The 25,825-nt window shown below is 38.2% G+C and overlaps 11 protein-coding genes across 11 annotated transcripts, besides 1 other annotated feature; 5 read left to right on the top strand and 6 right to left on the bottom strand.

Annotated features, from left to right (window-relative positions):
• Positions 1-341: 341 nt before the first annotated feature.
• COS2 (Cos2p) lies at positions 342-1,481 on the top strand (the record flags this gene model as incomplete). The annotated part of the gene is made up of 1 exon (NM_001178650.1): positions 342-1,481. One exon carries the CDS (start codon positions 342-344, stop codon positions 1,479-1,481), a length of 1,140 nt encoding a protein of 379 aa, NP_009861.1.
• A 920-nt stretch (positions 1,482-2,401) lies between these two features.
• Positions 2,402-2,764, bottom strand: PAU24 (seripauperin PAU24; the record flags this gene model as incomplete). The annotated part of the gene is made up of 1 exon (NM_001178649.3): positions 2,402-2,764. One exon carries the CDS (start codon positions 2,762-2,764, stop codon positions 2,402-2,404), a length of 363 nt encoding a protein of 120 aa, NP_009860.3.
• A 1,951-nt stretch (positions 2,765-4,715) lies between these two features.
• Positions 4,716-6,470, bottom strand: MAL32 (alpha-glucosidase MAL32; the record flags this gene model as incomplete). The annotated part of the gene is made up of 1 exon (NM_001178647.3): positions 4,716-6,470. The coding sequence occupies one exon, from the start codon at positions 6,468-6,470 to the stop codon at positions 4,716-4,718; it is 1,755 nt and encodes a 584-aa protein (NP_009858.3).
• Positions 6,471-6,564: 94 nt separating this feature from the next.
• Positions 6,565-6,786, top strand: YBR298C-A (uncharacterized protein; the record flags this gene model as incomplete). Its single annotated transcript, NM_001184588.1, has 1 exon — positions 6,565-6,786. One exon carries the CDS (start codon positions 6,565-6,567, stop codon positions 6,784-6,786), a length of 222 nt encoding a protein of 73 aa, NP_878056.1.
• Positions 6,787-7,345: 559 nt separating this feature from the next.
• MAL31 (maltose permease) lies at positions 7,346-9,190 on the top strand (the record flags this gene model as incomplete). The annotated part of the gene is made up of 1 exon (NM_001178646.1): positions 7,346-9,190. One exon carries the CDS (start codon positions 7,346-7,348, stop codon positions 9,188-9,190), a length of 1,845 nt encoding a protein of 614 aa, NP_009857.1.
• A 701-nt stretch (positions 9,191-9,891) lies between these two features.
• Positions 9,892-11,298, bottom strand: MAL33 (transcription factor MAL33; the record flags this gene model as incomplete). The annotated part of the gene is made up of 1 exon (NM_001178645.3): positions 9,892-11,298. One exon carries the CDS (start codon positions 11,296-11,298, stop codon positions 9,892-9,894), a length of 1,407 nt encoding a protein of 468 aa, NP_009856.3.
• A 280-nt stretch (positions 11,299-11,578) lies between these two features.
• Positions 11,579-11,698, top strand: TYC1 (Tyc1p; the record flags this gene model as incomplete). The annotated part of the gene is made up of 1 exon (NM_001184587.3): positions 11,579-11,698. The coding sequence occupies one exon, from the start codon at positions 11,579-11,581 to the stop codon at positions 11,696-11,698; it is 120 nt and encodes a 39-aa protein (NP_878055.3).
• A 1,600-nt stretch (positions 11,699-13,298) lies between these two features.
• PHO89 (Pho89p) lies at positions 13,299-15,023 on the top strand (the record flags this gene model as incomplete). Its single annotated transcript, NM_001178644.1, has 1 exon — positions 13,299-15,023. The coding sequence occupies one exon, from the start codon at positions 13,299-13,301 to the stop codon at positions 15,021-15,023; it is 1,725 nt and encodes a 574-aa protein (NP_009855.1).
• A 298-nt stretch (positions 15,024-15,321) lies between these two features.
• Positions 15,322-18,972, bottom strand: PCA1 (cation-transporting P-type ATPase PCA1; the record flags this gene model as incomplete). The annotated part of the gene is made up of 1 exon (NM_001178643.2): positions 15,322-18,972. The coding sequence occupies one exon, from the start codon at positions 18,970-18,972 to the stop codon at positions 15,322-15,324; it is 3,651 nt and encodes a 1,216-aa protein (NP_009854.2).
• A 538-nt stretch (positions 18,973-19,510) lies between these two features.
• Positions 19,511-19,603: an origin of replication (ARS228; Autonomously Replicating Sequence).
• Positions 19,604-20,006: 403 nt separating this feature from the next.
• On the bottom strand, positions 20,007-22,586 carry SUL1 (sulfate permease; the record flags this gene model as incomplete). Its single annotated transcript, NM_001178642.3, has 1 exon — positions 20,007-22,586. The coding sequence occupies one exon, from the start codon at positions 22,584-22,586 to the stop codon at positions 20,007-20,009; it is 2,580 nt and encodes an 859-aa protein (NP_009853.3).
• Positions 22,587-23,390: 804 nt separating this feature from the next.
• Positions 23,391-24,815, bottom strand: VBA2 (Vba2p; the record flags this gene model as incomplete). Its single annotated transcript, NM_001178641.3, has 1 exon — positions 23,391-24,815. The coding sequence occupies one exon, from the start codon at positions 24,813-24,815 to the stop codon at positions 23,391-23,393; it is 1,425 nt and encodes a 474-aa protein (NP_009852.3).
• Positions 24,816-25,825: the final 1,010 nt, after the last annotated feature.

Below are 25,825 nucleotides of genomic sequence, written 5' to 3'. Positions count from 1 at the left end.
TGTACGAGCAGTGACATTGCTGGTCGCACCCTAAATGTGAACCAACGTTACGGCACACCGTGATGTACCCGCATTAAAGTTTTGTAAATTCGTTATTACGATTATCGAGTTGGCTAGATAGAAAACCGGAAATGTAATGGATGCCCTTTTCGAATAGCTGAGTTTCTTTGCCTAAAATAGCCCAATATTGTTGCCCTTTTTCTATCACGAGGTTACTGAGCCATTGCATGAACGCGCGCGCCTCGGCGGCTTTTTTTTTCTGCTGTGCTGTATAAAAGCGAAAAGCCAGAAGTTACTATCTCGAATAAAAAACCCCTCGAACTGCCATCTCACTACCGAAAATGAAAGAGAATGAACTTAAAAATGAGAAGAGTGTAGATGTATTATCCTTCAAACAGCTCGAATCCCAAAAGATTGTTCTACCTCAAGATCTTTTCAGAAGCAGCTTTACCTGGTTTTGTTATGAAATTTACAAGTCCTTAGCGTTTCGCATCTGGATGCTATTATGGCTACCACTTAGCGTCTGGTGGAAACTTTCCAACAATTGTATTTACCCACTTATAGTTTCACTTCTGGTCCTGTTTCTGGGACCAATATTTGTCCTTGTTATTTGTGGACTTTCTCGTAAGCGTTCCTTATCGAAACAACTCATTCAGTTTTGCAAAGAGATTACTGAAAACACACCAAGTTCTGATCCTCATGATTGGGAAGTTGTTGCAGCAAATCTAAATTCGTACTTATATGAAAATAACGTTTGGAATACTAAGTACTTTTTTTTCAATGCCATGGTCTGTCAAGAAGCGTTCAGAACAACCCTTCTCGAACCATTTTCTTTGAAAAAAGATAAAGCTGCCAAGGTTAAGTCATTTAAGGATTCCGTCCCTTACATTGAAGAAGCATTGGGAGTTTATTTTACAGAAGTTGAAAAACAATGGAAATTGTTTAATACTGAAAAATCATGGAGCCCTGTTGGCCTGGAAGATGCTAAACTTCCCAAGGAAGCTTACCGATTTAAGCTTACTTGGTTTTTAAAGAGGATTTCCAATATTTTTATGTTGATACCATTCCTTAATTTTTTGTGCTGCATATATGTGTCACGGGGAATGTGCCTTCTATTACGCACCTTGTATCTCGGGTGGATTCTTTTCATGTTGGTACAAGGTTTCCAAAATATAAGGGTTTTGATTATGAGCATGGAACACAAGATGCAGTTCTTGTCGACTATTATAAATGAGCAAGAAAGTGGTGCGAATGGATGGGACGAAATTGCAAGGAAAATGAATAGGTACTTGTTTGAGAAAAAAGCCTGGAAGAATGAAGAGTTTTTCTTCGACGGGATTGACTGTGAATGGTTTTTTAACCACTTCTTCTACCGCGTTCTATCTGCGAAGAAATCTATGTGGCCTTTACCATTGAATGTGGAACTATGGCCATACATTAAAGAAGCGCAATTATCCCGCAGTGAGGTGCTCTTAGTGTAGAGATAAATACAACTTTTTCAATTTATATATTTTGTAGTTTGTCAGCTGCGAATTACCAAAACGAGACTACTTTTTACCATTACAACCATTTTCTTTTTCCCTATTTCTCACTGGTTGAGAGAACTCGATGTGCCACCATCCTACCATATGCGCAAAACTTATTGTCTTTCTCCTCCCAGTGATGCTATATTCCATGCATATTCTGAACGATGGTTTGTGTTTTTATCAAGCAAGGTTAATCACATGGCGTGGCTTGCTCCACACATCAGTAGAAAACGCATACCGCAGCGGAATCCTTAAATAATAAGTGATTTTACTGTTCATCAACTACAATCGGACTCTTTCACAATTACCCTTCTTGTTTTCCACATTTATTGTTAATCAAGGAATATACAAAAGCTCATGAAAGCCTTTATTGAACACTAAATAGAAACCCTCCTGCCACGAAAAACTTCAAGATCGATAACTTTAATCTTAAAAATTTGACACATTTGAAGGCGACGACTCCGGGCCGATCGATGCCCTGAAAAAAAAAAAAAAAAAAATAAAGGCGACCTCGTTTAAGGTGAATATGGAAGAAAATGGTTATATAATTGCTTGAACATTTGTCGTTATATATTAACAATAGCATCAACCGGTTTACTAGCAAGTGAGTCTAAAATATGATTTTTTAACATAGATATTGATGACCCATGTCGTTGAAGTGGACACACATCGAAGAATACCACAAAAGGAAGAGAGGATTCTTGTCCTTGCTCCGCCAAGTTGTTCATAAATATCACGATTGACCAGTAGTAACAATATTAATATACACTTACATATAATCAACTATTTATACTATCAAAAAAAAAAAAAGCTTTTTTTTTTTTTTCCGTTATTTCTTAAGGTTTATGGAATTTCATTCGTAAAGGCATCAGTCTCTAGTTTGCGATAGTGTAGATACCGTCCTTGGATAGAGCACTAGAGATGGCTGGCTTTAATCTGCTGGAGTACCATGGGACACCGGTGATCATTCTGGTCACTTGGTCTGGGGCAATACCGGTCAACATGGTGGTGAAGTCACCGTAGTTGAAAACGGCTTCAGCGATTTCAACTGGGTAGGTTTCAGTTGGATGAGCGACTTGGAAAGAGTAGTATTGGGCCAAGTGAGCTCTGATATCAGAGACGTAGACACCCAATTCAACCAAGTTGACTCTTTCGTCAGATTGAGCTAGAGTGGTGGTTGCGGAAGCAGTAGCAGCGATGGCGGCAACACCAGCAGCGATTGAAGTTAGTTTGACCATTGTATTTGTTTTGTTTTTTAGTGCTGATGTAAGCTTAACAAGAAATAGTGAAATGAAAGCGCATACCTCAAAGATGGATAGCTACAGCAGCTCTATTTATATGAATGTCTTGCCAACTTCCCTGGCACAAACGAGTTATCATCTGGCACCCATCTCTCACCTAAAATGCCTCAGTGTACAATTTTCATCCCACATTCATTATTCATATTATTACGGTGCTTCTGTACTTGAACGATGCGTCTTTCATAGGTCCCGTATACGAGGCGCACGCTTCATAGTGCCTATACCTTTTATTGCATTTCCAAGGCACAAGAATGTTTTCTCACAGTGTACATACTTCCGAAGAATCCCTTTAGGGTGCCTTCAGAGATGCAGCTGCAGCTTTTGGCCAAGAAAAAGCCAAAACCAAATTTGCTTTGAACCCTCGTTAAGAGGCCACCTAATCTTTGTGCTCTAAACGGTTGCTACGGGAAAATTGTCGATTCTGTTTTTCTTAAAATAGAAAGTGAAAGACTTATCGAATACCGGAGTCGTATATTGTAGGTGCCTACAGTCTTATACACTGCCAGCAAAAATGTTGACAAGAATAAATGAGCATTCGAGGTGCTACGAAGCCCTAGTTCTGAAACAGCGGAACTTCCACTGGATCAAGCTGGCCATACCGGAAACTATACCGGAAATTGATAAATCAACATCTTAATAAGTATTATATAATTTTTTTTGTAATACTAATAATCGGAGAACAGCACCAGCGCTTCGTATGTTAGGCAACGGTTGCCGCCTAGGTCTACGTTTCTCTATTCATTATATGGTAAGTGAAGGAGACAAAAAGTGGCGGCTTACATACAGAACTTCTATCCTATGGATGTACCTGCAGTCTTTCTGTTTGGATGAAATTGATAGAGGGCTTAGTGTTACTAATACAGAAAGCCTTTAAGCCTTTTTCTCCCTTTTATTCACCGTTTCAATATGTCTATCATTCTGGTCATGTGTTTTTCTTCCAGGAATTTACAATTATTACAGCGATAAGTAATCATACGTATCCAGATTATAGGCCCGTTGCTGAAGAATAACTACACTTCTCTGATATATAGTTATAGCTCAATAACTAATGGCATAGGGGACACAGATTTTCGTAGTCAAATTTCTCAAAGGATAAGAGCGTCATTCCACCTCTTCTCTTCACTTCGTTGGCTTTTATATATTGATTGTGGGGTGTTAATGTTGTAGAGTTACCGAAGTAGCAAGATTCTTATGCGCTTATTTTCTTTTGCTTAATCACACTGTCTAAAGCATATGGATTATGGACAGATGATTGGTTTAGTTCATCTGAAGGCTAGACAATAAAAGGCGGGTTCGGAAGGGGGTAGGCATGCTCAGACTTGACGTAAACGCATAAGCCGGCAATGTTGAATCGATTTTGTAACTCGCCTGAGTGTTACATGAGATTACATATAGGATCGAACCATCACGAAATCAATTACGCTGTGTTATTGAATCATAAAATCACAGAGCTTCCCGAGAAAACGCTAAATTATGTGTCAAGTACTGTGGGCATCTCTTAACGCTATCTTATATTCATTTCACTTTTTATATCTAGTCCTTTTCTTTTCTTTATTAAATAAAACTACCACCTTGTATGATTCTTAGCAAGACATTCCAGCATTAATACCAGCACAGGTTTCTTCTCCCTTGTTTTCATCCGAAGAGAAAGGATAGTGCTTCTTATGCTTCATTAATAATTTGGAATTCACATTTATATACACGCTAAATATCATAATGAACGAGGATCATGTAGAAAAACACATTTACCCATAATGGTGAAACAAATTATCAACAGTGCTTTTACGTTATCATCATTTACATATAAAAAATTTATCTAACAAAAATCATGTGAAAAATCATCTGTTATTTCGTTAAAGTACGCGCTAAAAAAAAGTCGGCACTAATTTTATTTGACGAGGTAGATTCTACCTTCCCATGGTTTCAAAACTCTGGAGGAAACGTCAGTATCATCATAATTTCCAAGAATAAAAGATAAAGAAGCACCTTCTCTTGGGAGGCTGAATTCAATTTCTTCGCCACTGAAATTCAAAGCAGCAAACAGCGTCTTGTCTTCGTACTCTTTAGTGAAGCTAAAGATCTGGTCACTGTCTAAATCAATGAATTGGAAATCGTAACCATAAATCATAAGTTCCTTATATTTCTTTCTGGCTTGCAAGGCCCTTTTCCAAAAATTGAGAACTGAGTCATCATCTCTGGATTCCTGCTCAACATTGATTCCTTGCTCAAAAGATTCATTCAAGAAAAACCAAGGTTTAACATCTGGGCCAGTAAATCCAGCATTGGGCTTATCTTTCGTCCATGGCATGGGAGTTCTCGAATGATCTCTAGAAAGTAGGGCGATTCCTTTAAAAAAATCCTTCATTTCCTTCGAGTTTTTACCAAAACTTTTTTTGATAATCTCGTAGTTGTTTTTCACATCAACGTCCTCATACTTTTCAATAGGCCATTCCTTGAAATTGATCTGGCCTATCTCCTGACCTTGATAGACATACAACGTACCTGTCAATGAACATTCTAGCAATGTTAACAGCTTACCAGATATTTTACGGTACTTTGGCGAATCGTCAGCAAATCTCGTAATTGACCGGGCTTGATCGTGATTCTCGATGTAGGTGGTAGCCCAACTATCAGTACCGTTAATGAACAAAAAGTTCGATGCAATGGCTTCTTTCCATTGTTTCAAGGTGAAGGGCACTATGTTATAACGGAAAAATGGCGAGGTACCAAGTTCAACGTGCGTGAAGGAGAAAACTTCGCTGACTTCGTATCTAGCTGCACTGGTGTATAAAGCATTATCACTTCCATGGGCAACTTCACCGACTGTCATTATTTCTCTACCATCTTTCACCCTGTTTTTCATAAATCTGTGTAGTTCTTGATGATATTCATGAATCCTAGGACCATTGTGAGACCCCCAATTTGGATGTTGTAATTTCGAGGTTTTGTCAAAAATTGGGGAATCTGGTAAACCAGGACGTTTCGAATACAAACCAGCGGTATCGATTCTAAAACCATCTACACCATGGTCCAGCCAAAATCCAACAGCACTTTCAAAGATTGCCCTTCTGCAGTCTTCATTCTCCCAATTCAAGTCAACTTGACGACTCGCAAACAAACGGAGGTAAAATTCATTTGTAGTTTCATCAAAAGTCCAAGCTGAACCACCAAAGAAAGATTTCCAATTGTTTGGAGGAATTGGCTTGCCTTCGGCGTCATAACCTTTAGGAGGTCTCCAGAAGAACCAGTCACGCTTCGGATTGGTCTTCGAGGATCTGCTCTCTTTGAACCATTCGTGTTCTGTAGAACAGTGGTTGATAACCAAATCGGTGATGAATTTCATACCCAGCTTATGAGTCTTGTCAATTAGCTCAAAACAGTCCTCGTTGGTACCGTATGTGGGCCAGACCTTTTCGTAGTTAGATATATCATACCCCATATCTTGTTGAGGAGAGTCATAAAACGGACAAACCCAAATAGCATCAACGCCAAGATCTTTAATATACTGCAACTTGGAAGTGATACCTTTTAAATCACCCCAGCCATCGTTATTGGAGTCTTTAAAACTTGCTGGGTAAATTTGATAGATTGTGGCCTCTTTCCACCACTTTGGTTCTGTTTCTGGATGATCAGAAATAGTCATTTATGTATTTTAGTTACGCTTGACTGATGTACATTTGAGATTATCAAAAAAACTGCTTAAGAGATAGATGGTTTAATTTTTTAGAGACGTATTAATGGAACTTTTTATACCTTGCCCAGAGCGCCTCAAGAAAATGATGCTGAAAGAAGAATTGAGGAAGGAACTACTCATCTTACGTTGTTTGTATCATCCCACGATCCAAATCATGTTACCTACGTTAGGTACGCTAGGAACTGAAAAAAGAAAAGAAAAGTATGCGTTATCACTCTTCGAGCCAATTCTTAATTGTGTGGGGTCCGCGAAAACTTCCGGATAAATCCTGTAAACTTAAACTTAAACCCCGTGTTTAGCGAAATTTTCAACGAAGCGCGCAATAAGGAGAAATATTATATAAAAGCGAGAGTTTAAGCGAGGTTGCAAGAATCTCTACGGTACAGATGCAACTTACTATAGCCAAGGTCTATTCGTATTGGTATCCAAGCAGTGAAGCTACTCAGGGGAAAACATATTTTCAGAGATCAAAGTTATGTCAGTCTCTTTTTCATGTGTAACTTAACGTTTGTGCAGGTATCATACCGGCCTCCACATAATTTTTGTGGGGAAGACGTTGTTGTAGCAGTCTCCTTATACTCTCCAACAGGTGTTTAAAGACTTCTTCAGGCCTCATAGTCTACATCTGGAGACAACATTAGATAGAAGTTTCCACAGAGGCAGCTTTCAATATACTTTCGGCTGTGTACATTTCATCCTGAGTGAGCGCATATTGCATAAGTACTCAGTATATAAAGAGACACAATATACTCCATACTTGTTGTGAGTGGTTTTAGCGTATTCAGTATAACAATAAGAATTACATCCAAGACTATTAATTAACTATGAAGGGATTATCCTCATTAATAAACAGAAAAAAAGACAGGAACGACTCACACTTAGATGAGATCGAGAATGGCGTGAACGCTACCGAATTCAACTCGATAGAGATGGAGGAGCAAGGTAAGAAAAGTGATTTTGATCTTTCCCATCTTGAGTACGGTCCAGGTTCACTAATACCAAACGATAATAATGAAGAAGTCCCCGACCTTCTCGATGAAGCTATGCAGGACGCCAAAGAGGCAGATGAAAGTGAGAGGGGAATGCCACTCATGACAGCTTTGAAGACATATCCAAAAGCTGCTGCTTGGTCACTATTAGTTTCCACAACATTGATTCAAGAGGGTTATGACACAGCCATTCTAGGAGCTTTCTATGCCCTGCCTGTTTTTCAAAAAAAATATGGTTCTTTGAATAGCAATACAGGAGATTATGAAATTTCAGTTTCCTGGCAAATCGGTCTATGTCTATGCTACATGGCAGGTGAGATTGTCGGTTTGCAAATGACTGGGCCTTCTGTAGATTACATGGGCAACCGTTACACTCTGATCATGGCGTTGTTCTTTTTAGCGGCTTTCATTTTCATTCTGTATTTTTGCAAGAGTTTGGGTATGATTGCCGTGGGACAGGCATTGTGTGGTATGCCATGGGGTTGTTTCCAATGTTTGACCGTTTCTTATGCTTCTGAAATTTGTCCTTTGGCCCTAAGATACTATTTGACGACTTATTCTAATTTATGTTGGGCGTTCGGTCAACTTTTCGCTGCTGGTATTATGAAAAATTCCCAGAACAAATATGCCAACTCAGAACTAGGATATAAGCTACCTTTTGCTTTGCAGTGGATCTGGCCCCTTCCTTTGGCGGTAGGTATTTTTTTTGCACCAGAGTCTCCATGGTGGCTGGTTAAAAAAGGAAGGATTGATCAAGCGAGGAGATCACTTGAAAGAACATTAAGTGGTAAAGGACCCGAGAAAGAATTACTAGTGAGTATGGAACTCGATAAAATCAAAACTACTATAGAAAAGGAGCAGAAAATGTCTGATGAAGGAACTTACTGGGATTGTGTGAAAGATGGTATTAACAGGAGAAGAACGAGAATAGCTTGTTTATGTTGGATCGGTCAATGCTCCTGTGGTGCATCATTAATTGGTTATTCAACTTACTTTTATGAAAAAGCTGGTGTTAGCACTGATACGGCTTTTACTTTCAGTATTATCCAATATTGTCTTGGTATTGCTGCAACGTTTATATCCTGGTGGGCTTCAAAATATTGTGGCAGATTTGACCTTTATGCTTTTGGGCTGGCTTTTCAGGCTATTATGTTCTTCATTATCGGTGGTTTAGGATGTTCAGACACTCATGGCGCTAAAATGGGTAGTGGTGCTCTTCTAATGGTTGTCGCGTTCTTTTACAACCTCGGTATTGCACCTGTTGTTTTTTGCTTAGTGTCTGAAATACCGTCTTCAAGGCTAAGAACCAAAACAATTATTTTGGCTCGTAATGCTTACAATGTGATCCAAGTTGTAGTTACAGTTTTGATCATGTACCAATTGAACTCAGAGAAATGGAATTGGGGTGCTAAATCAGGCTTTTTCTGGGGAGGATTTTGTCTGGCCACTTTAGCTTGGGCTGTTGTCGATTTACCAGAAACCGCTGGCAGGACTTTTATTGAGATAAATGAATTGTTTAGACTTGGTGTTCCAGCAAGAAAGTTCAAGTCGACTAAAGTCGACCCTTTTGCAGCTGCCAAAGCAGCAGCTGCAGAAATTAATGTTAAAGATCCGAAGGAAGATTTGGAAACTTCTGTGGTAGATGAAGGGCGAAACACCTCATCTGTTGTGAACAAATGATTTTTTTAGCCAGTAGGTAGATACGGCGTTATTTAATTTTATTTTATATAACTAGTACTTAACACATCGAGTTTATTTTTACTCGACATTATGACTTTTTTTTGGTTTTGTTGCGGCTTTGAAGTTTTTTCAACTAGAGGTTATTATTTTGTTCTGAAAAAACGTTAATGATTTAAATGAATCATTGTGATGAGGGTCCTAGATTTAAATATCTTGCAAAAAGAAGTACTAATATACAATTTTTTCATTCCCGTTAATGAAAATGCTTGAATTTTTATATTGTATATTGATACACTCTATTCATGTTCCGGCAACAATTATTTTTTTTTTAATTCTGTAAATTTACTTTTTGACGTATTCTTTCAGCATTTCTGTGCTTATGTTAGAATTCAAGAGAGTATTCCCTATTCCTGGTAACGTAAATTCGCTTTGTAAATCAACGATACATGATTCTCATATCCCAACAAAAATGCCACAAAATTTATATTAGTAAGCTGCCCGCTTAAGTATATACTTAATGTAACTGTATATAGAATTATCATGACCATCAGAACTAAATATTACAAACAAGTAAGGCAGGAGTAGAATAATCTCGCCTGAAGAACATAGCTTCTTACACCCTCGAAAAGCAAGACTTAAGAATATCACTCACACTCTATCAGTATATCTATCTCGTATAAGTGAACGGCGTGAACAATAAATTAAGGAATTATGTCGTCTTCATCTTTGGAATCATCATTTAGGCGCAGTGGTCTAGAGATAGGCAAATCGATTAGAGCACTCTGACATTTAGTTGAAAACCTTTGAAACATTTTATGATTGCAATGTTTCAGGGAGAAAACGAACTTGGATACATCGCACAAAATATTCCAAGCCTCCAACTTCATATTGTGATCATACTTATTTACGATATCTACCAATGCATTGGCTACTTCCAATGATTTCATTGGTATTCCAGGACCATGTACATCATACAGGTTGTTTGGAGTTAAGAATATGTCGTCCAGCATATCCTTTGCAATTTCGACCAATATGTGAGCATTATTGGCGTTTGAGAAAAACTTGGTACCATTCATCTGAAACACTAGCTTCCAAGCCAGCGCCCTAATCCAATGTCGAGAAAATGAAATGTCCACATAGCCATAAGACCATGGTTCTATTTCAAGGGATGCTGTGTGAAGCTCTTTCCATATTTTTTTCAGTGAGTCTTCAGTGCAAGAACCGCTAGTAGACTCCGTAGCCAAAGCATCAAAAAAGCATTTACCTGGTACAGTAAATACTCTAATCATCTCAAAAAAGCTATCCAAAGAAAGTCGAGGGTCCGTTACGAACTCTGGCTGAGGTGGAGCTATTGTGGTATCCAAACTTGTAACACAATGAACATATACGGAATAGTATCTTTCCGTCAAGAGAAGCAAATAATACACCTTGCGTAAAAGCTGTTGCTCACGAAATGATAGTGATTCGTATGCTTTTTCACGATGTAACCCTGCTACAATAACAAGGCCAATAGCTTCACGACAAAGTCTGTATGAATTTCTTACATCAGAAGACTGTGAAAAACAACGTAGCAAGCAATAATATGTCATAATTCGGAAAATGTCTCTGCCGCTAAGGTCATCAAATTGTTGGCGTGAGGACATACAGAGAACGGCTAATTGTTTTCCAGTAAACGAAAATCCCCCCTCAGATTCTAATTCGCTTTGTAGATCGCTAAGATTGGCTGCTGAAAGAGCTACGAGAAACCAATAAACGTAATGGTCATTGTATTCTTCGTCCAAAAGCTTGTGAAGGTCATCATAAGAGAGTAAAGGCCAGATAACATATAGATTGTCGTGATAAAGCCTCAAACACTGATCAATCACCTTTTTAGGAACCTTCATTAATATTTCTGCCGCTGCCGTACAACTTTTATTATCTATAAACATTTTGGCCTTTGGTATATACTTTAAGCTTCTAGTTCCAATAGGCTTTGAGCCTCTTTTTTTTAATGGTTGCTGATATGTGCAATCGAAATTGTGCTCAATACAGCGACTACATGGTTTTTTACCATCACACTTTACTCGACGGACACGACAATAGTCGCATGCATACTTGACTAAAGTCATATTTAGAACATAAATATCTTCAAGATGCTCTCGTTCGATGTTTGATATTCAATATTTACACTCTAGTGTTTTCCCGAGAAAGAAACCTTCTGAAATGATTTTTTGTTCCTTTTTAATCTATTGAAAAATGGCGGTACGGACAATAAAATCCGGGGGCGGGGTAAATTGCGCATGGCCGTGGAATGTCACTGCAAAGTGAACGAGAAGATTAGAACACGGAATAAGGAAAACTTCTGGGGAATTTATTTTTCAAGATTTGGTTCCAGGTTTTTCCCCAGAAATGAAAGTGCTAGATGATTGGTTTTCAAGGAAGTTCTCAAAAGCTGTACACGGAAACAATCACGGCACCATTTCCTTGTCAACTCTGTCTTATATCAGAGTCCATAAACTAGTAAAATGACTTCGTAGAATCGAACAATATCTCACCATAAAATTTTTTTCACAAACAAAAAAGACGCTCTATTATACAAAAAGCTGCTGCGGCCCTTCTTAATGACTAAATCTTGACAACTGAGCTCTTTCACACCTGTGCAAAATCCAATGGGAGCAATAAATGTAACATATTTTTTTAACATACCACGGTAGGGCAATGAATATAAATAGATATTGGACCGTATCCTTTTCTGATCATCTTGAAAACATTGTCTTGCCTCTCAACAGCTTTATCTATTCTTCACCTCTCTTCGTTTGACTATTTCAGCATGTATTTTTTCACACAATTTTTCTTCCAACTATTTTCCAATATTACTACGAGAATTCCGACCACGGAAAAAAACTTGCGCTGTTCCAATCAGTCCCATTCTATCCATCTACCTGCCAGTGGTTTCGTAATATCGACTCACACCAGTAACGACATAACTGTTTTTTCGTTCATGATTTAATAGCGAGCCCACCTTTAACGCATATCTGCTTCACCGCTGAAATAATATTTTACGAGCACGCTAACACAATGCTTGTGTTTTCTGTTGAAATCACAATACCGTTACTTGGAGTGACCATTTATGGTTTGTTGAATTCACAGTACTCTCGTCAGCTTTGTCACGTATTCAACTGTAACCTCTTTGAATCTCAACACTACGTTGTCTTCGCGTGTACTAAATGTATCGATTATATAATAGTATTTAAAAATCATTTAAAATTGCACCATGTACTGTATAATGATTTTCTCAAGACGATATTTCGAGTTTTGCCGATGGGTCTTATAATCTCTTTTGATAGAGATACCTACTTTTAACAATATCAAAATTACTGATATAGGTTAATTTTTGTTCACGAGTAAGTACTTCAGTGACACTCGTCAGTAAAGAACATTAGCGGAATCGTTATAATTTCATTCCTTACATCCGTTTAATTTCATTAATTCGATGCATCTTTCTTTGGCGAAGCCAGAAAATCTAGTTTCAGAAATCTCGGTTTCACCCGCAAAAAAGTTTAAATTTCACAGATCGCGCCACACCGATCACAAAACGGCTTCACCACAAGGGTGTGTGGCTGTGCGATAGACCTTTTTTTTCTTTTTCTGCTTTTTCGTCATCCCCACGTTGTGCCATTAATTTGTTAGTGGGCCCTTAAATGTCGAAATATTGCTAAAAATTGGCCCGAGTCATTGAAAGGCTTTAAGAATATACCGTACAAAGGAGTTTATGTAATCTTAATAAATTGCATATGACAATGCAGCACGTGGGAGACAAATAGTAATAATACTAATCTATCAATACTAGATGTCACAGCCACTTTGGATCCTTCTATTATGTAAATCATTAGATTAACTCAGTCAATAGCAGATTTTTTTTACAATGTCTACTGGGTGGACATCTCCAAACAATTCATGTCACTAAGCCCGGTTTTCGATATGAAGAAAATTATATATAAACCTGCTGAAGATGATCTTTACATTGAGGTTATTTTACATGAATTGTCATAGAATGAGTGACATAGATCAAAGGTGAGAATACTGGAGCGTATCTAATCGAATCAATATAAACAAAGATTAAGCAAAAATGGCTTTACATCAATTTGACTATATTTTTGCCATTGCCATGTTATTTGCATTTTTGGATGCCTTTAACATCGGGGCAAACGACGTGGCGAACTCATTCGCGTCGTCGATCTCTTCTAGATCTCTAAAATACTGGCAAGCCATGGTTTTGGCGGGTCTCTGTGAGTTCTTGGGTGCTGTCTTGGCAGGCGCAAGAGTTTCTGGTACTATCAAGAACAACATTATAGATTCCTCCATTTTTACCAACGACCCCGCTGTTTTAATGCTTACTATGACCAGTGCTTTGATTGGCTCGTCTTGTTGGTTAACATTTGCTACTGCAATCGGAATGCCAGTTTCTACTACACATTCCATTGTTGGTGGTACAATTGGCGCTGGGATTGCAGCCGGTGGAGCTAACGGTGTCGTTTGGGGTTGGAGTGGTGTTTCTCAAATTATTGCGTCATGGTTCATTGCTCCGATTTTGGCAGGCGCGATCGCAGCTATAGTTTTTTCAATTTCTAGGTTTTCTGTCCTTGAAGTTAAGTCTTTGGAAAGATCGATTAAGAATGCTTTACTGCTGGTTGGTGTTTTAGTATTCGCCACTTTCTCTATCTTAACAATGTTGATTGTCTGGAAGGGTTCTCCAAACCTACACTTGGACGATTTATCTGAAACTGAAACTGCCGTATCTATTGTTCTCACAGGTGCAATTGCTTCGATCGTTTACTTCATCTTTTTCTACCCATTCTACAGAAGAAAAGTTTTGGACCAAGATTGGACACTAAAGTTGATTGATATTTTCAGAGGTCCATCTTTTTACTTTAAGTCCACTGATGATATCCCACCAATGCCAGAAGGCCATCAATTAACAATCGATTATTACGAGGGCAGAAGAAATCTTGGAACAACTGTTTCTGTTGAAGACGAAGAAAATAAGGCAGCGAGTAATTCTAATGATTCCGTCAAAAACAAAGAAGACATCCAGGAAGTGGACCTGGTTAGAACTGAAACTGAACCAGAAACAAAGTTGTCAACGAAACAATATTGGTGGTCATTATTAAAGCAAGGACCTAAAAAATGGCCCTTATTGTTCTGGTTAGTAATCTCTCATGGTTGGACTCAAGACGTCATTCATGCTCAAGTTAATGATAGAGATATGTTATCTGGTGACCTGAAAGGAATGTACGAAAGATCTAAATTTTACGACAATAGAGTAGAATATATCTATTCGGTTCTCCAAGCCATTACTGCAGCCACTATGTCTTTTGCTCATGGAGCTAATGACGTTGCCAACGCTACTGGTCCTTTGTCTGCTGTGTATGTGATCTGGAAAACTAACACTATTGGGGCAAAGTCCGAAGTTCCCGTGTGGGTTCTGGCTTATGGTGGTGTTGCCTTAGTTATTGGTTGCTGGACTTATGGTTACAATATTATCAAAAATCTAGGTAATAAGATGATTTTGCAGTCGCCATCAAGAGGCTTTTCAATTGAACTAGCTGTTGCTATTACTACTGTCATGGCTACCCAATTAGGTATTCCTACCTCAACAACCCAGATCGCCGTTGGTGGTATTGTCGCTGTTGGTTTATGTAACAAGGATCTCAAATCAGTTAATTGGAGAATGGTAGCCTGGTGTTATTCTGGTTGGTTTTTAACTTTACCAATTGCTGGTTTGATTGCCGGTATCATAAATGGTATCATTTTGAATGCTCCTCGCTTTGGTGTGGAATACCAAATGACATAATCATAATGTGTTTCGGTTATGAATACAGTTTTACAACATTAGGTAGAACTTTTATTGCTCAGTGACTTTAAAGTTAAAACATTTCTAATTTAAAACCTTAAAGATGCATTAATTTTTTTCTAATTTATCAGTTGATCTGCAATTACCTGGCATGGCTATGTGTATTTTTTTTTTTTATGAATTCCATCATATTAAATAGAAAACTAAACTAAATAATAAATAGAGTATTACAGAGTCGTCAAAAAAAAAAAAGAAAAGAAAAAAGAAAATCTACAATCAAATAGCAGCAGTACCTGGACTAAATCTTTGCATAACGCAGAAGTATAGCTACAAAAATTACAGGGAGGATACTAACTAGTTCCCCTAAACCCGCATACTCTGGTGGAATATGAAAGTCAACAAAGGCACCAGCCGCCAAAAGGATAGCAAATAAGTTGTAAGTAAAACTCCATAAGAAATTCAATTTGACCCTAAACATGGCCTTTTGACTTACAGTTATCATAGTCAAAATATTGTTGAGCTTTGGCTTTAACATAACTACATCAGCAGCTAGCTTGGCAACCTCACTTCCCTCATTGATATGAACTCCAATCGTTGCTTGAGTCAAACCAATTGCGTCGTTTGTTCCGTCACCGCAAAAAACAACAACCGGTCTTTTTGACTGCGAAGAACTATCGCAATTTCTTCCTTCGACAATATCCTTAATATATTCACTCTTTTCTGCAGGCGTTGCGTGAGAACGAATATTGGAGCTTTCAATTCCAAGACGGGCTGCCATAGAACGAACGGCTCCATCGTCATCCCCTGATAAAATGTGTAGTGAAATCCCTCTTTGGCGTAACAAGTTAATAGTGGAGACAGCATCTGCCCGTAAAGAGTCCTCTAATGCATAAACTGCAGTGACTGAACCATTAACACTAAAACAGAATACAGAATATCCTTGTTCAAGGGCTTTTCGAACGTCAGGATCATTGTTATGACCAAGCCAACGACAGTTCCCTCCTTGTAACTTCAAACCAGAGTATGATGTTCCTTCTACCCGCTTACCAGTCACAGCTTTTGTATTAGAAACATTTTGAGCAGAAACACCTTTTTCTTTGAGATAGGATGCTATTGCCATGGAAACTGGGTGTTTTATTCCTTCAGTTAATCCAAGCAACAAAGATTGAGAATTATGACGATCACCCCTAACAGTTTCATGTACTACAGTAAGTTTTCCTTCAGTTAGGGTACCCGTTTTATCGAAGACAACATGCGAAGTGTTGTGAGCAACTTCTATACTCTCTGCTGATTTGAAGATTACCCCTCTTTTCGCAGCGACGCCACTTGCAATAACAAATACGATAGGAACGGCAAGTCCAATCACGCAGGGACACGAAACGATAAGTACCGTAATGGCATATATAATGGCCTGAATTACGGCATCGGAGCGGGATTGCTTTTCCACACGGATTCCAACCGCTATCCAAACGCAAAAGGTGACGACAGTGATTCCAATGATAGTTGGCACGAAATAACTTGCAATTTTATCAGCGATATTTTGGATCTTTGGCTTAGTTAATTTTGCTTCATCAACCATCGTGGCTATGGTACTAATAGTATTGTTCCCTGGAAGCTTGCTCAGCTTCACAAACAAAGTACCAGTGCCATTCACCGATCCTGCAACAACAATTGATTGACACTTTTTCGGGACTGGCATAGATTCACCTGTGATTAACGCTTCGTCGACTTCAGAAGACCCAGAAATGACTGTTCCATCAGTTGGGATTCTTGAATCAGGTAAAACCTTAAAAATATCGCCATATTGGAGAAGTCTAATATTAATTTCCGTCTCTTTACCAGTTTTATCCACCAGAATAGCAGAAGAGGCCTGTAAGGAACGTACTGATATTGACTTTACAGCCCTATGTCTAGCTAGTTCACTCACAAAGCGACCAACCATGATGAGAGTTACAAGCAAAGAGCTGGTTTCAAAAAACTGCTCCGTAGATAACGGGCGTCCAACAACGAAATATCCAAATGATACAATCGAAAATATGTAGGCAGCGCTAGTGCTTAAAACTATTAGTAGATCCATTTCAATGAGCCTGGAAAATATCAAACTCTTCAAGGCATTTAAGTAAAACGGTCCTGCAATAACAAATTGAATAATAGTTGCTAGCACCATTGACGCGGAGATAGTGGAAATTTTTTCACGAAGCTGTGGAGCCCAAGCCATCACGAGAATCGGGATCGTCAATATTATGGATAAAGCGGTCGTGCAGCCTACACGAACTAAATGCTTCCTTCCCACTTCAATGGTTGGATGACAACTGAATGGAGCAATACTAACAGGCACGCTCCATCCTTCATTGACAAGATCTCTGGCACCTATAACCTTTGGGTCAAAGTAAATACGAATGATATTTCTCTCAACAATTTTCAGCTCTGTGACACCTTGTGGCCATTCCTCATTAATAAAATCTTTTGCTGCATAAGGAACAACAACATCTATAGTTGAACCATGATTTGAAATCTGTTCGTACTTGAATTCAGTAGTTTTGCTCAAGTGCTTGATAACATCCTTGACAGATCCCTGAGCAAGATCCAGATTAAATTCAGCTTGCGATAATATTAAACTGGTCTTCAAACCGTGAACACATTTGAGCGCGCCAAATGATTTCTTAAGTTTTGATTCACAACCAGTACAGGACATTCCTGAAACACTAAGAACAATGTGCTCGGTACCGGTAGATCCTGCCTCAAGATTAAGATGATTTTCAATTGGTTCCATTGATACGATTCTTGAAATTTCACTCGAAGAGTGTCCAGAAATAGTTGAGGTAACAGCACAATCCTTCATTTTAGTGCAACAACTTTTAGAACAAACAAAATCAGCATGGCCATTGTCATTGCTCAACCTTTCTTTGTCTCCATGGGTCTTTTTCTTTGTTAAACATCCAGAACTGTTGCGGTAGGAGTATTTTGTCTTTTTAGAAGCACCCTCCCCGCTACAAAAACGCACCTTTGGGAGACAACAAGATTCTTTTCCCAAAGTACGCAAATAGTTACAGATACAACCTAAATTTTTCAAAATTGAGGAGTAACGATTGTACATTCTAGAGTACTGTTCGCTGAAGAACTTCTCGCTTAAACTGTCGGTAGAGCTACTCCCAGAAATTCCAACATTGGTGCTACCTTTAAAAGTCCTCTTTTCACAGCTACGAGATGCAATCCGCTCAACACATGAAATGTTGCAGCACTCAGGCTTACTGGAAACCTCAATTTTCTGTCTGCTAACTTTACAACTTCTTTTCTTGAGTGTAGAGTCACTTGATTCGATGCAAAGCCTACCCTTCCCTGTGTGTTGGTTGGAATTGGTATTGCAGCGAGTTGTCTCTCTAATATCATGAATAGATTGCAGACCTTCAGATTTGCTTGGAACAACTTCAAAGCTGGTCAGCAATTGTTCTTTAGAAGATACAGCTTCGCAGCTGCCTGTAACTTCCTCGACCATCACTGAAGAATCTCTAACGCAGCATCCATCAACACAGGATTCATTGGTGTGGTCACCACCTGTTTGAGCATCGCCGCAACAGCTGTCCACATCCAAGCCAGTCTCAGTGTCGTTCACTTTCTCAGCACAACATTCATCTACACGGGATTCATTGGTGTGATCACCACCGGTTTCAGCATCGTCTACATCTAACCCAGCCTTAGTCCTATTCTCGCCATGATGGCATATCTGCTCAGTCTCACTCAAACATTCCTGAGGAGTAATTTTGGGCCGATTGGTACAGTCTCGCTGGGAGACCAATCCCAGATTGTCATTAGCATGCATTTCTATGGATCTACGATGACACTCGCCTCTATTATCTTGCATAGCATCTATTGATATGTTCTCGCTATTTACCACTCCATACTCGCCATCGCTGGTACCTAAACCGGAGAAGAGTTTTTCCGGCTTCATCGTTATCAGCAGCTTTGGGCTCTTTCATTGTATAAATCCTGGAAGCATCTCGAAAATATCTTGCTTTTATATTTATAATTGCACCTTATTTATGCCAAGTGTAGGCTTTTCATGCGATTTTAAAGAAAAATTCCTTGTTGGCGCCTAAATTTTGATTACCTAACCCATACATTCGTTCAACCTTATATTTTTAGAAAGGCCTGTTATCAGATCATTTTCCGAAAACTCTTCAGAACCAATTTCAAAAAGACAACTATTTGACACTTTGTTGGTTTTCTTCAAAACAGTGATGGATTCATCCGCTCGAGGAGCTAAAATGGGGAATGAATTCCTTCCAAATAGAAATAGTACTTACTTCATTGTATTGTTGGAAAATATAAATCGATATTAACAATAAGAAAATTATTCCATTATTGATTTATGAGATTAAAATCACACAGCCTACATACAACTCAATAACGTTATCTGCCTTGCAAAACTGCCTCTGTATATATATCGATGATCTTCAAAATATACTATTTTAAGAAGTGTTTTAATTGAAGGATTAAAGTACAGGGTAACTTTTTAAAATTCATTGTATTGCTAAAATAGTATTTTTCTTTTCAGATTCATAACAAAACATAATTTCTTCCACATTAGGAGAGACAAGCCGTCCAAACTCTTTCCGCCTAAAAACCATGAAATAAATTCAAAAAAAATTAGGAAAATGTTGCTCTATCTAGCATAAGCTTAATACTTAAATGCATTTTTATTTTTATTTTTGTATTTTCAAAGGACATTTGTAGAAAATAGGCTCAAGCTCAAGTTAACTTCTAGACCATGTCTTTTCAGCGCCTTAAACTACTGAAAACGGCCCTTTTCGTGTACTAATGCTTTCAGGAAATTATAAAATTTATTTTTACTTTCGCCATTCAACATACTCAAAATAATAAATATTCCAGCTATTTGATGGTAATCTACATTAATAACACAATTATCTTTTCATGTATAACTAAAAACAGGGGGGGTAATTAAAGTACTTACTATCTACTACACTAAACGTCCCATTTAGAAAAATCGGGTATATCGATATGAAAAAACGGTAAATTTGTCCCAGTTGCAGCACATAATGTTTCATAGTTACTGTAAGATGTGCTTATACGGCTGTCTTCATCAGTATAATCCACATCATCCTTCAAAACTTTTGCAACGTGAAAACTAGAATGGCCAGCGATAATAGAGTCGTCACTATATTCCTCATTTGTAGTTCCGAATTTAACACTCAAAAGACTTCTTTTGATCCATGGAGATATAATTCCGGCAAAATGGAATTCGACTTGTCTATCCGCATACCTATTCACAGCTTTTCTCAGATCAACCAGGCTTTGAACAGCGGTTGAATCCACTTGAGCAACTTGGGAAAAATCCAGGCAGACGACTTTCAGTAGCGGCTTTTCATATGTTTCTCCGTTACTGCTTCCATTCGATATCGGTAGGTCACTATTCGTTGTTGCTGAATGACGTTTAAATTTAAATAGTGATTTCAAAGAATCTGGCATTTTCCATTCACCAGGATCATTCCATGGACGGTCTGACTTTTTCCTTAAGGTTATAAGTTGGCCTCGCCTTGTTTCTTCCTTAATACGATCAAATATAATGTCATAATGCCTTGAGCAGTTCACGTAAGTAAAGCTATCACCCAAACGATAGACTATGACACCTGGTGGAGGAGGCCGAACTGTGGTATTGATATTCAATTCTCTTGAGTATCCATGATCGAACGGAACCCACTTTACGCTAAACTTATACTCTGGGGCTGGTAAAACCTCAACAGTAGACTTAACCTGTTTATTCAGTTCATTAGGTAATTCATTAGATGATATCACAGCATCAATATCCTCTTGTACTGTTGGGTTCAATACTTCTGCCACCTCAACACGACCAAGGAATTTACCAGCAGGGAAAGCCTGTTTCAATAGTAACATTGCACATGACCAACACATTGCAAAATATATACCATTTTCAATGGATGAAAATACTGTGATGAACACTGTAACGATAAATGAGATACAATCTAACGGGTTGGTCTTCCAGAAGGTCCAGGTGGTTTTGTAAGAAGTCAGCAAATCAGAAACAGCATGAATAATAACCGCCGATAGTGTCGCTTTAGGAATGAAAAAGAAGGCGTCAGTTAAACAATAAAGTGCTAATAGAACGCAACCGCCAGTGAATACCCCAGAAAACGGAGTGCGCACGTTACATTTTGCTTTCAAAGCAGATCTGGAAAATGACCCAGTTGCTGGATATGAGTGAAAAAATGTCCCTATCAAATTTGTCACACCAATCGCAATAAGTTCTTGGTCAGGGACAACCTTGTAGTCGTTAATTCTACCAAAGGATTTTGAAATAGCGATGTGTTCTAACACCAGAACGATAATTGAAGCAGGTATTTCTGAACTCATATTAGATAGCAGACCGTCTGGGATTTTCATAACTCCCACCTCATTTAAGCCCGAGGGAACTGTACCCAGAATACTGATTGGACGGTCTTTTGAAGATTTGTTTCTTGTTATGCTCCACGATATGGCAGTAAAAACTACTATGACGACGGCATTTCTCATAGCTTGTGCATAGAAATAGAAGGATTTCAGTCTATTTGCTACCTTTGGTTGATTTCGATAATATCTATCTGCCAAAGTTATACCAAATGTACCACACCACCATTTCCATACATAGAGGATTACCAACGGAATCAAGCCAAAAACGGCGTCTAACTTTGTGTTTGGTAAATGTTTCAGAGTGTTAATTACAACCTTATACGTTGCTTCTCTGGTATTCACTAATGAGTTGTATCCCATGAGAGCCGGAATTTGACCCCAGATGATGTTAAATGCGGAACCGGTCATGAAGCCAGCAACAGCATTTAGAGAAATAAGTTCCACTAAAAAGCCTAAACGCAGTATACCCAACCCAGTGGCGACAATCCCACAAAGCAAACAAAGGGTAGTTGCAATGATAGGAGCTGTAACTTCTGTCTGGTCTTCGGGATATTTTTTTAGAACTTCAGCAATGACTTTGGCAGTTTGTAGTGACATTACAGCGACCGGACCAATACAAACATCTTTCGATGTGGCAAACAAAGAATATATAAACGCACCAATAAAGGAGGAATACAAACCATATTCAGGAGATAAACTAGCGATTTGTGCGTATGACATAGATTGGGGCACGAGTACGCAGCCAACTGTAATTCCTGCCACTAAATCAGCATAGCCCCACGTAAAGTTATAATGAGGAAACCATTTTATAATAGGAAAAAGAGATACGAGGTAACTTCCTGCCGATTTCGCAGTTAGATTGTTTTTGATAGAATGATCATAGTACTCCTTCAAAGTGACTGTGCTCTCTTCATACGCTGGAATGGAATCGTACAGGACATCTGATAGCTCATTTTTCGTTACCCCAAATTTCTGCTTACTACTATTAACCTTCCAATTTTCCTCATCACCATTGTGAAGTCCGTCTCTGTTTTCTGCCGCCTCAGATTCCCTATATGTGCGGTATTCTGATTCAAATACTTCGATATCAGCATCCTCCTGATTATGCACATATTCAGTCGAGCTCTTACGTGACATATTCTTTCCGAGTATTCTGCAGGGATTTATTTTTATTTTTAAAGCTATTGACCTGGTTTTGAGACGTTAATGTCAGCTAATATACTTTTATATAATCGGTTTCACAATTTTAAATCGAAAATTTTTCTACAATAGAAATATTAAGTTTGAGCAGTACAAGATCCATGTGCATTACAACACATTTTACTTCACTATTTATATTATTCTTTTGGTCTTTGTTTCTTTTTTTCACAGTGCATAATTTCAAATGACAGTGTTCGAGAAAAGACATGAACAGGTAGAAGTGTTCAAAATTATTATGGGTCTAATTTGACAACTTGTTCGTTATCGCTTGCTGCGTGGGGAAGGTGTGGAGTTTTTCTGGGATCTGTGACTCAAATTCCGATTTGCAAAATTGCAAAGCCGCACTGTGGTTCCAGCGAGACTATAAGAAAAAGTCAGATTTGGACAATTACACGAGATCTTTATTAAAAAAAGTGCACTCGAGGTGGCGGTAACACAAAAAAGTGGGGGGACTTTACAGCAAGTTTTCTGAAGCCTTTTTTCATTGGTTTGTGACTATTTTAGGTTATCACAGCCACATCTTATTCACAGATTATGAAAGTAGTATGTATTTAGTTAAAGTTTACAGAGGATAAAAAAACTATAGAGATAGTTGCATTCGCTCACAGTTCAGCACTGTCGGTCAATTAGAAACGTTGCAATTCCACGAAATACAAAAAAAGTTTAGTGTCAAGTAGAATATCTAGTTTCAATACTGTTAATGTATCAATTGAGTCGGTCAAGGGCATAGGTATATATTGTTTATCTTCTTGTTTTAGGTTTCGCCAGATTGTCTTTAAGGATGCAGAGTATCAGGGCCAATGAAGAGAGTAATGTAGACATTAGATGAGCCCTCTTTGTTGCCTCATCAAAACTCTTTATGACTGTGTTTTTAACTTCGCCATGTAAAGATCCAATATATGAGGAGTTTGCACTAAGCTGAACAATAAGTTTCTTTATCTTGTTTTCATCCAGTAGACCTTTCAAATTACTACGCAATAAACCTGCGAAAGATAATTGAATGACGCCAGCTGAAATTGCAACACCCCATACAGATCCAATACTACGGAATAAATATAAAGTTGATGTCGCAGTAGCTTGGTCACTCTTAGAGAACATAAATATGAAAGTAAACAAGGTCGTAGGAAAAGTGATACCTTGTCCTAGATTTGCAGGTATCAAAAATAGACCAATCAACCAGTTCGGAGAAGTTTTTTCAATAAACAGGAATAAAAAGTTACCCAAAAACATCAAAGAAATACCAATGTAGAGTAATAATCTTAGACAGTTGTACTTGCTCATGGAAAATCCTGTTATGAGACTGCCTACCGGAGTAAATAGGGAAGGAATCGTAAGACGTAATCCTGCTTTTGCAGTGGAATCTCCAAGTACAATCTGAAAGAATAATGGTAAAGTAAAAAGATACGCGTAGCTGGCAAAACCAACAAGTATACTTATCGAAAGTACAACGACACTGTAGGAGGAATTGACCAGCTCCATAGGAATAATCGCTCTAGCACTTGTTTTCCTTTCGTGCAATATGAACAGTAAGAGGATTATTACACTCCCAACTAATAGCAGTAGCACAGAAGGGCTGGTCCATGATAATTTAGAAGTAGAACACCCCAGGCTCAGGTAAAGAAGCTGTAGTGTGAGACCAGTTATAATAAGAATTGAGCCCATAACATCTATGTCCCTGAGTATTTTTCCGGGATTTTGGAATATGCTAGAATTTTGACGATTATATTCTTTCTGATTAGGTACATAATAATTCATTAATATGGAACTAATCACAGATATGGGTACTTGGATGAGAAAACACCACCTCCAACCAATGCTCGACGCTATTGTGCCACCGAAAGACGCTCCACATATGGCACCAAATCCCAAAAGTAAATTCTGAAACGCTTGAAAAATTCCTCTTTTCGAACTTGGAATAACGTCTGAATTTACGATTGTAGAAAGTGTGATCAAGCCACCACCTCCTATGCCTGTCAATGCTCTCATAAAACTAAGCATGTAGATGTTTTTCGAGAAACCACAGGCTAGACATCCAATGGTAAAAGCCCCATTAGCAAAGAAAAGGCAGTTTCTTCGACCAAGTGCATCAGAAAATGACCCATAAAGAGGTTGAAAAGATGTTGATGTAATTAAATACGCAGTGGTGATCCAATTTGAAATACTCATCTGATTAAATTCGTTACCAATCGTTTGGTACGTCGAAGCTGTAACGGTTCCGTCAAAACCGGACAAAAAGACATTAGAAAAAAGAGTAGCTTCAATAATCCATCAATTTGGGATTCTTGAAAGCGCTATATCTTCGCCTTTGTCCAAGTCCTCATCTAAGTCTTCACTGTAGTCGACAGAAGGAATTTCAGTCTCTTCAATACTGCCATAGTTTCCATCCTTGCTTTTCGGTAGTACTTTGTGTTTACTAGATTTAAGCATTGCGAAAAAAAATCTGATTTGGAATTAATGTTTCATTTACTACATTTTAAAGCATTTTGTACCATTCAGAGGCAAGAATTGGCCAATACTGTGTGTTCTTATAACGATAACTAGTATATATATTCTCGAAATTGTATATTTCTGTGGATTTGCACACAATCATCTAATAGCAAATTAGGAAGAAAGCCACACATGCACATATATCGCATCACTTACCGAGCCTTAGAATGTGGTTGCCACACATTAGGACATGTTACCCCCCGCACCTAGCAGAAATATAGTATTAATCTATCAGTGCTCAACACAATGTGATATCAGTACAATTCTTCATGCCATGGTACGTCGTCTCTATTTTCTTTTATATTCTGTTTATTATATCATGTTCTAAAAATGTCATATATACAATTCTGAAAAGGTTTTTGACCCTTACGTAACGCTATTCGGTCAACTACTTGTGAGACATATATTGTTCAAATATGTAAATGAAGAAAAGTACGCCTATTACTAGGATCCACAATACCGTAAAGCCTGTTAAACAAGGAGGAACAATATATATATCATAATTTTTTTAGAAAGAAAAGCCAAAGAAACAGCATTTGCAGGCACAAATCCGTGATAATAATGCATAGAACAATATGTGAAACCCCACAAGGTTACTGGTCGGATGATGAGCGAGCCCAGAGAAACCAACAGACCTCTGTAAACATCACTATGCCTTATCACCACACTTTACCATAATGCATTGAAAG

The sequence above is a fragment of the Saccharomyces cerevisiae genome, chromosome II (assembly GCF_000146045.2).
Source record: "Saccharomyces cerevisiae S288C chromosome II, complete sequence".
NCBI classification, from domain to species: Eukaryota; Fungi; Ascomycota; class Saccharomycetes; order Saccharomycetales; family Saccharomycetaceae; genus Saccharomyces; species Saccharomyces cerevisiae.
This window is presented reverse-complemented; position numbering and strand designations above follow the sequence as displayed.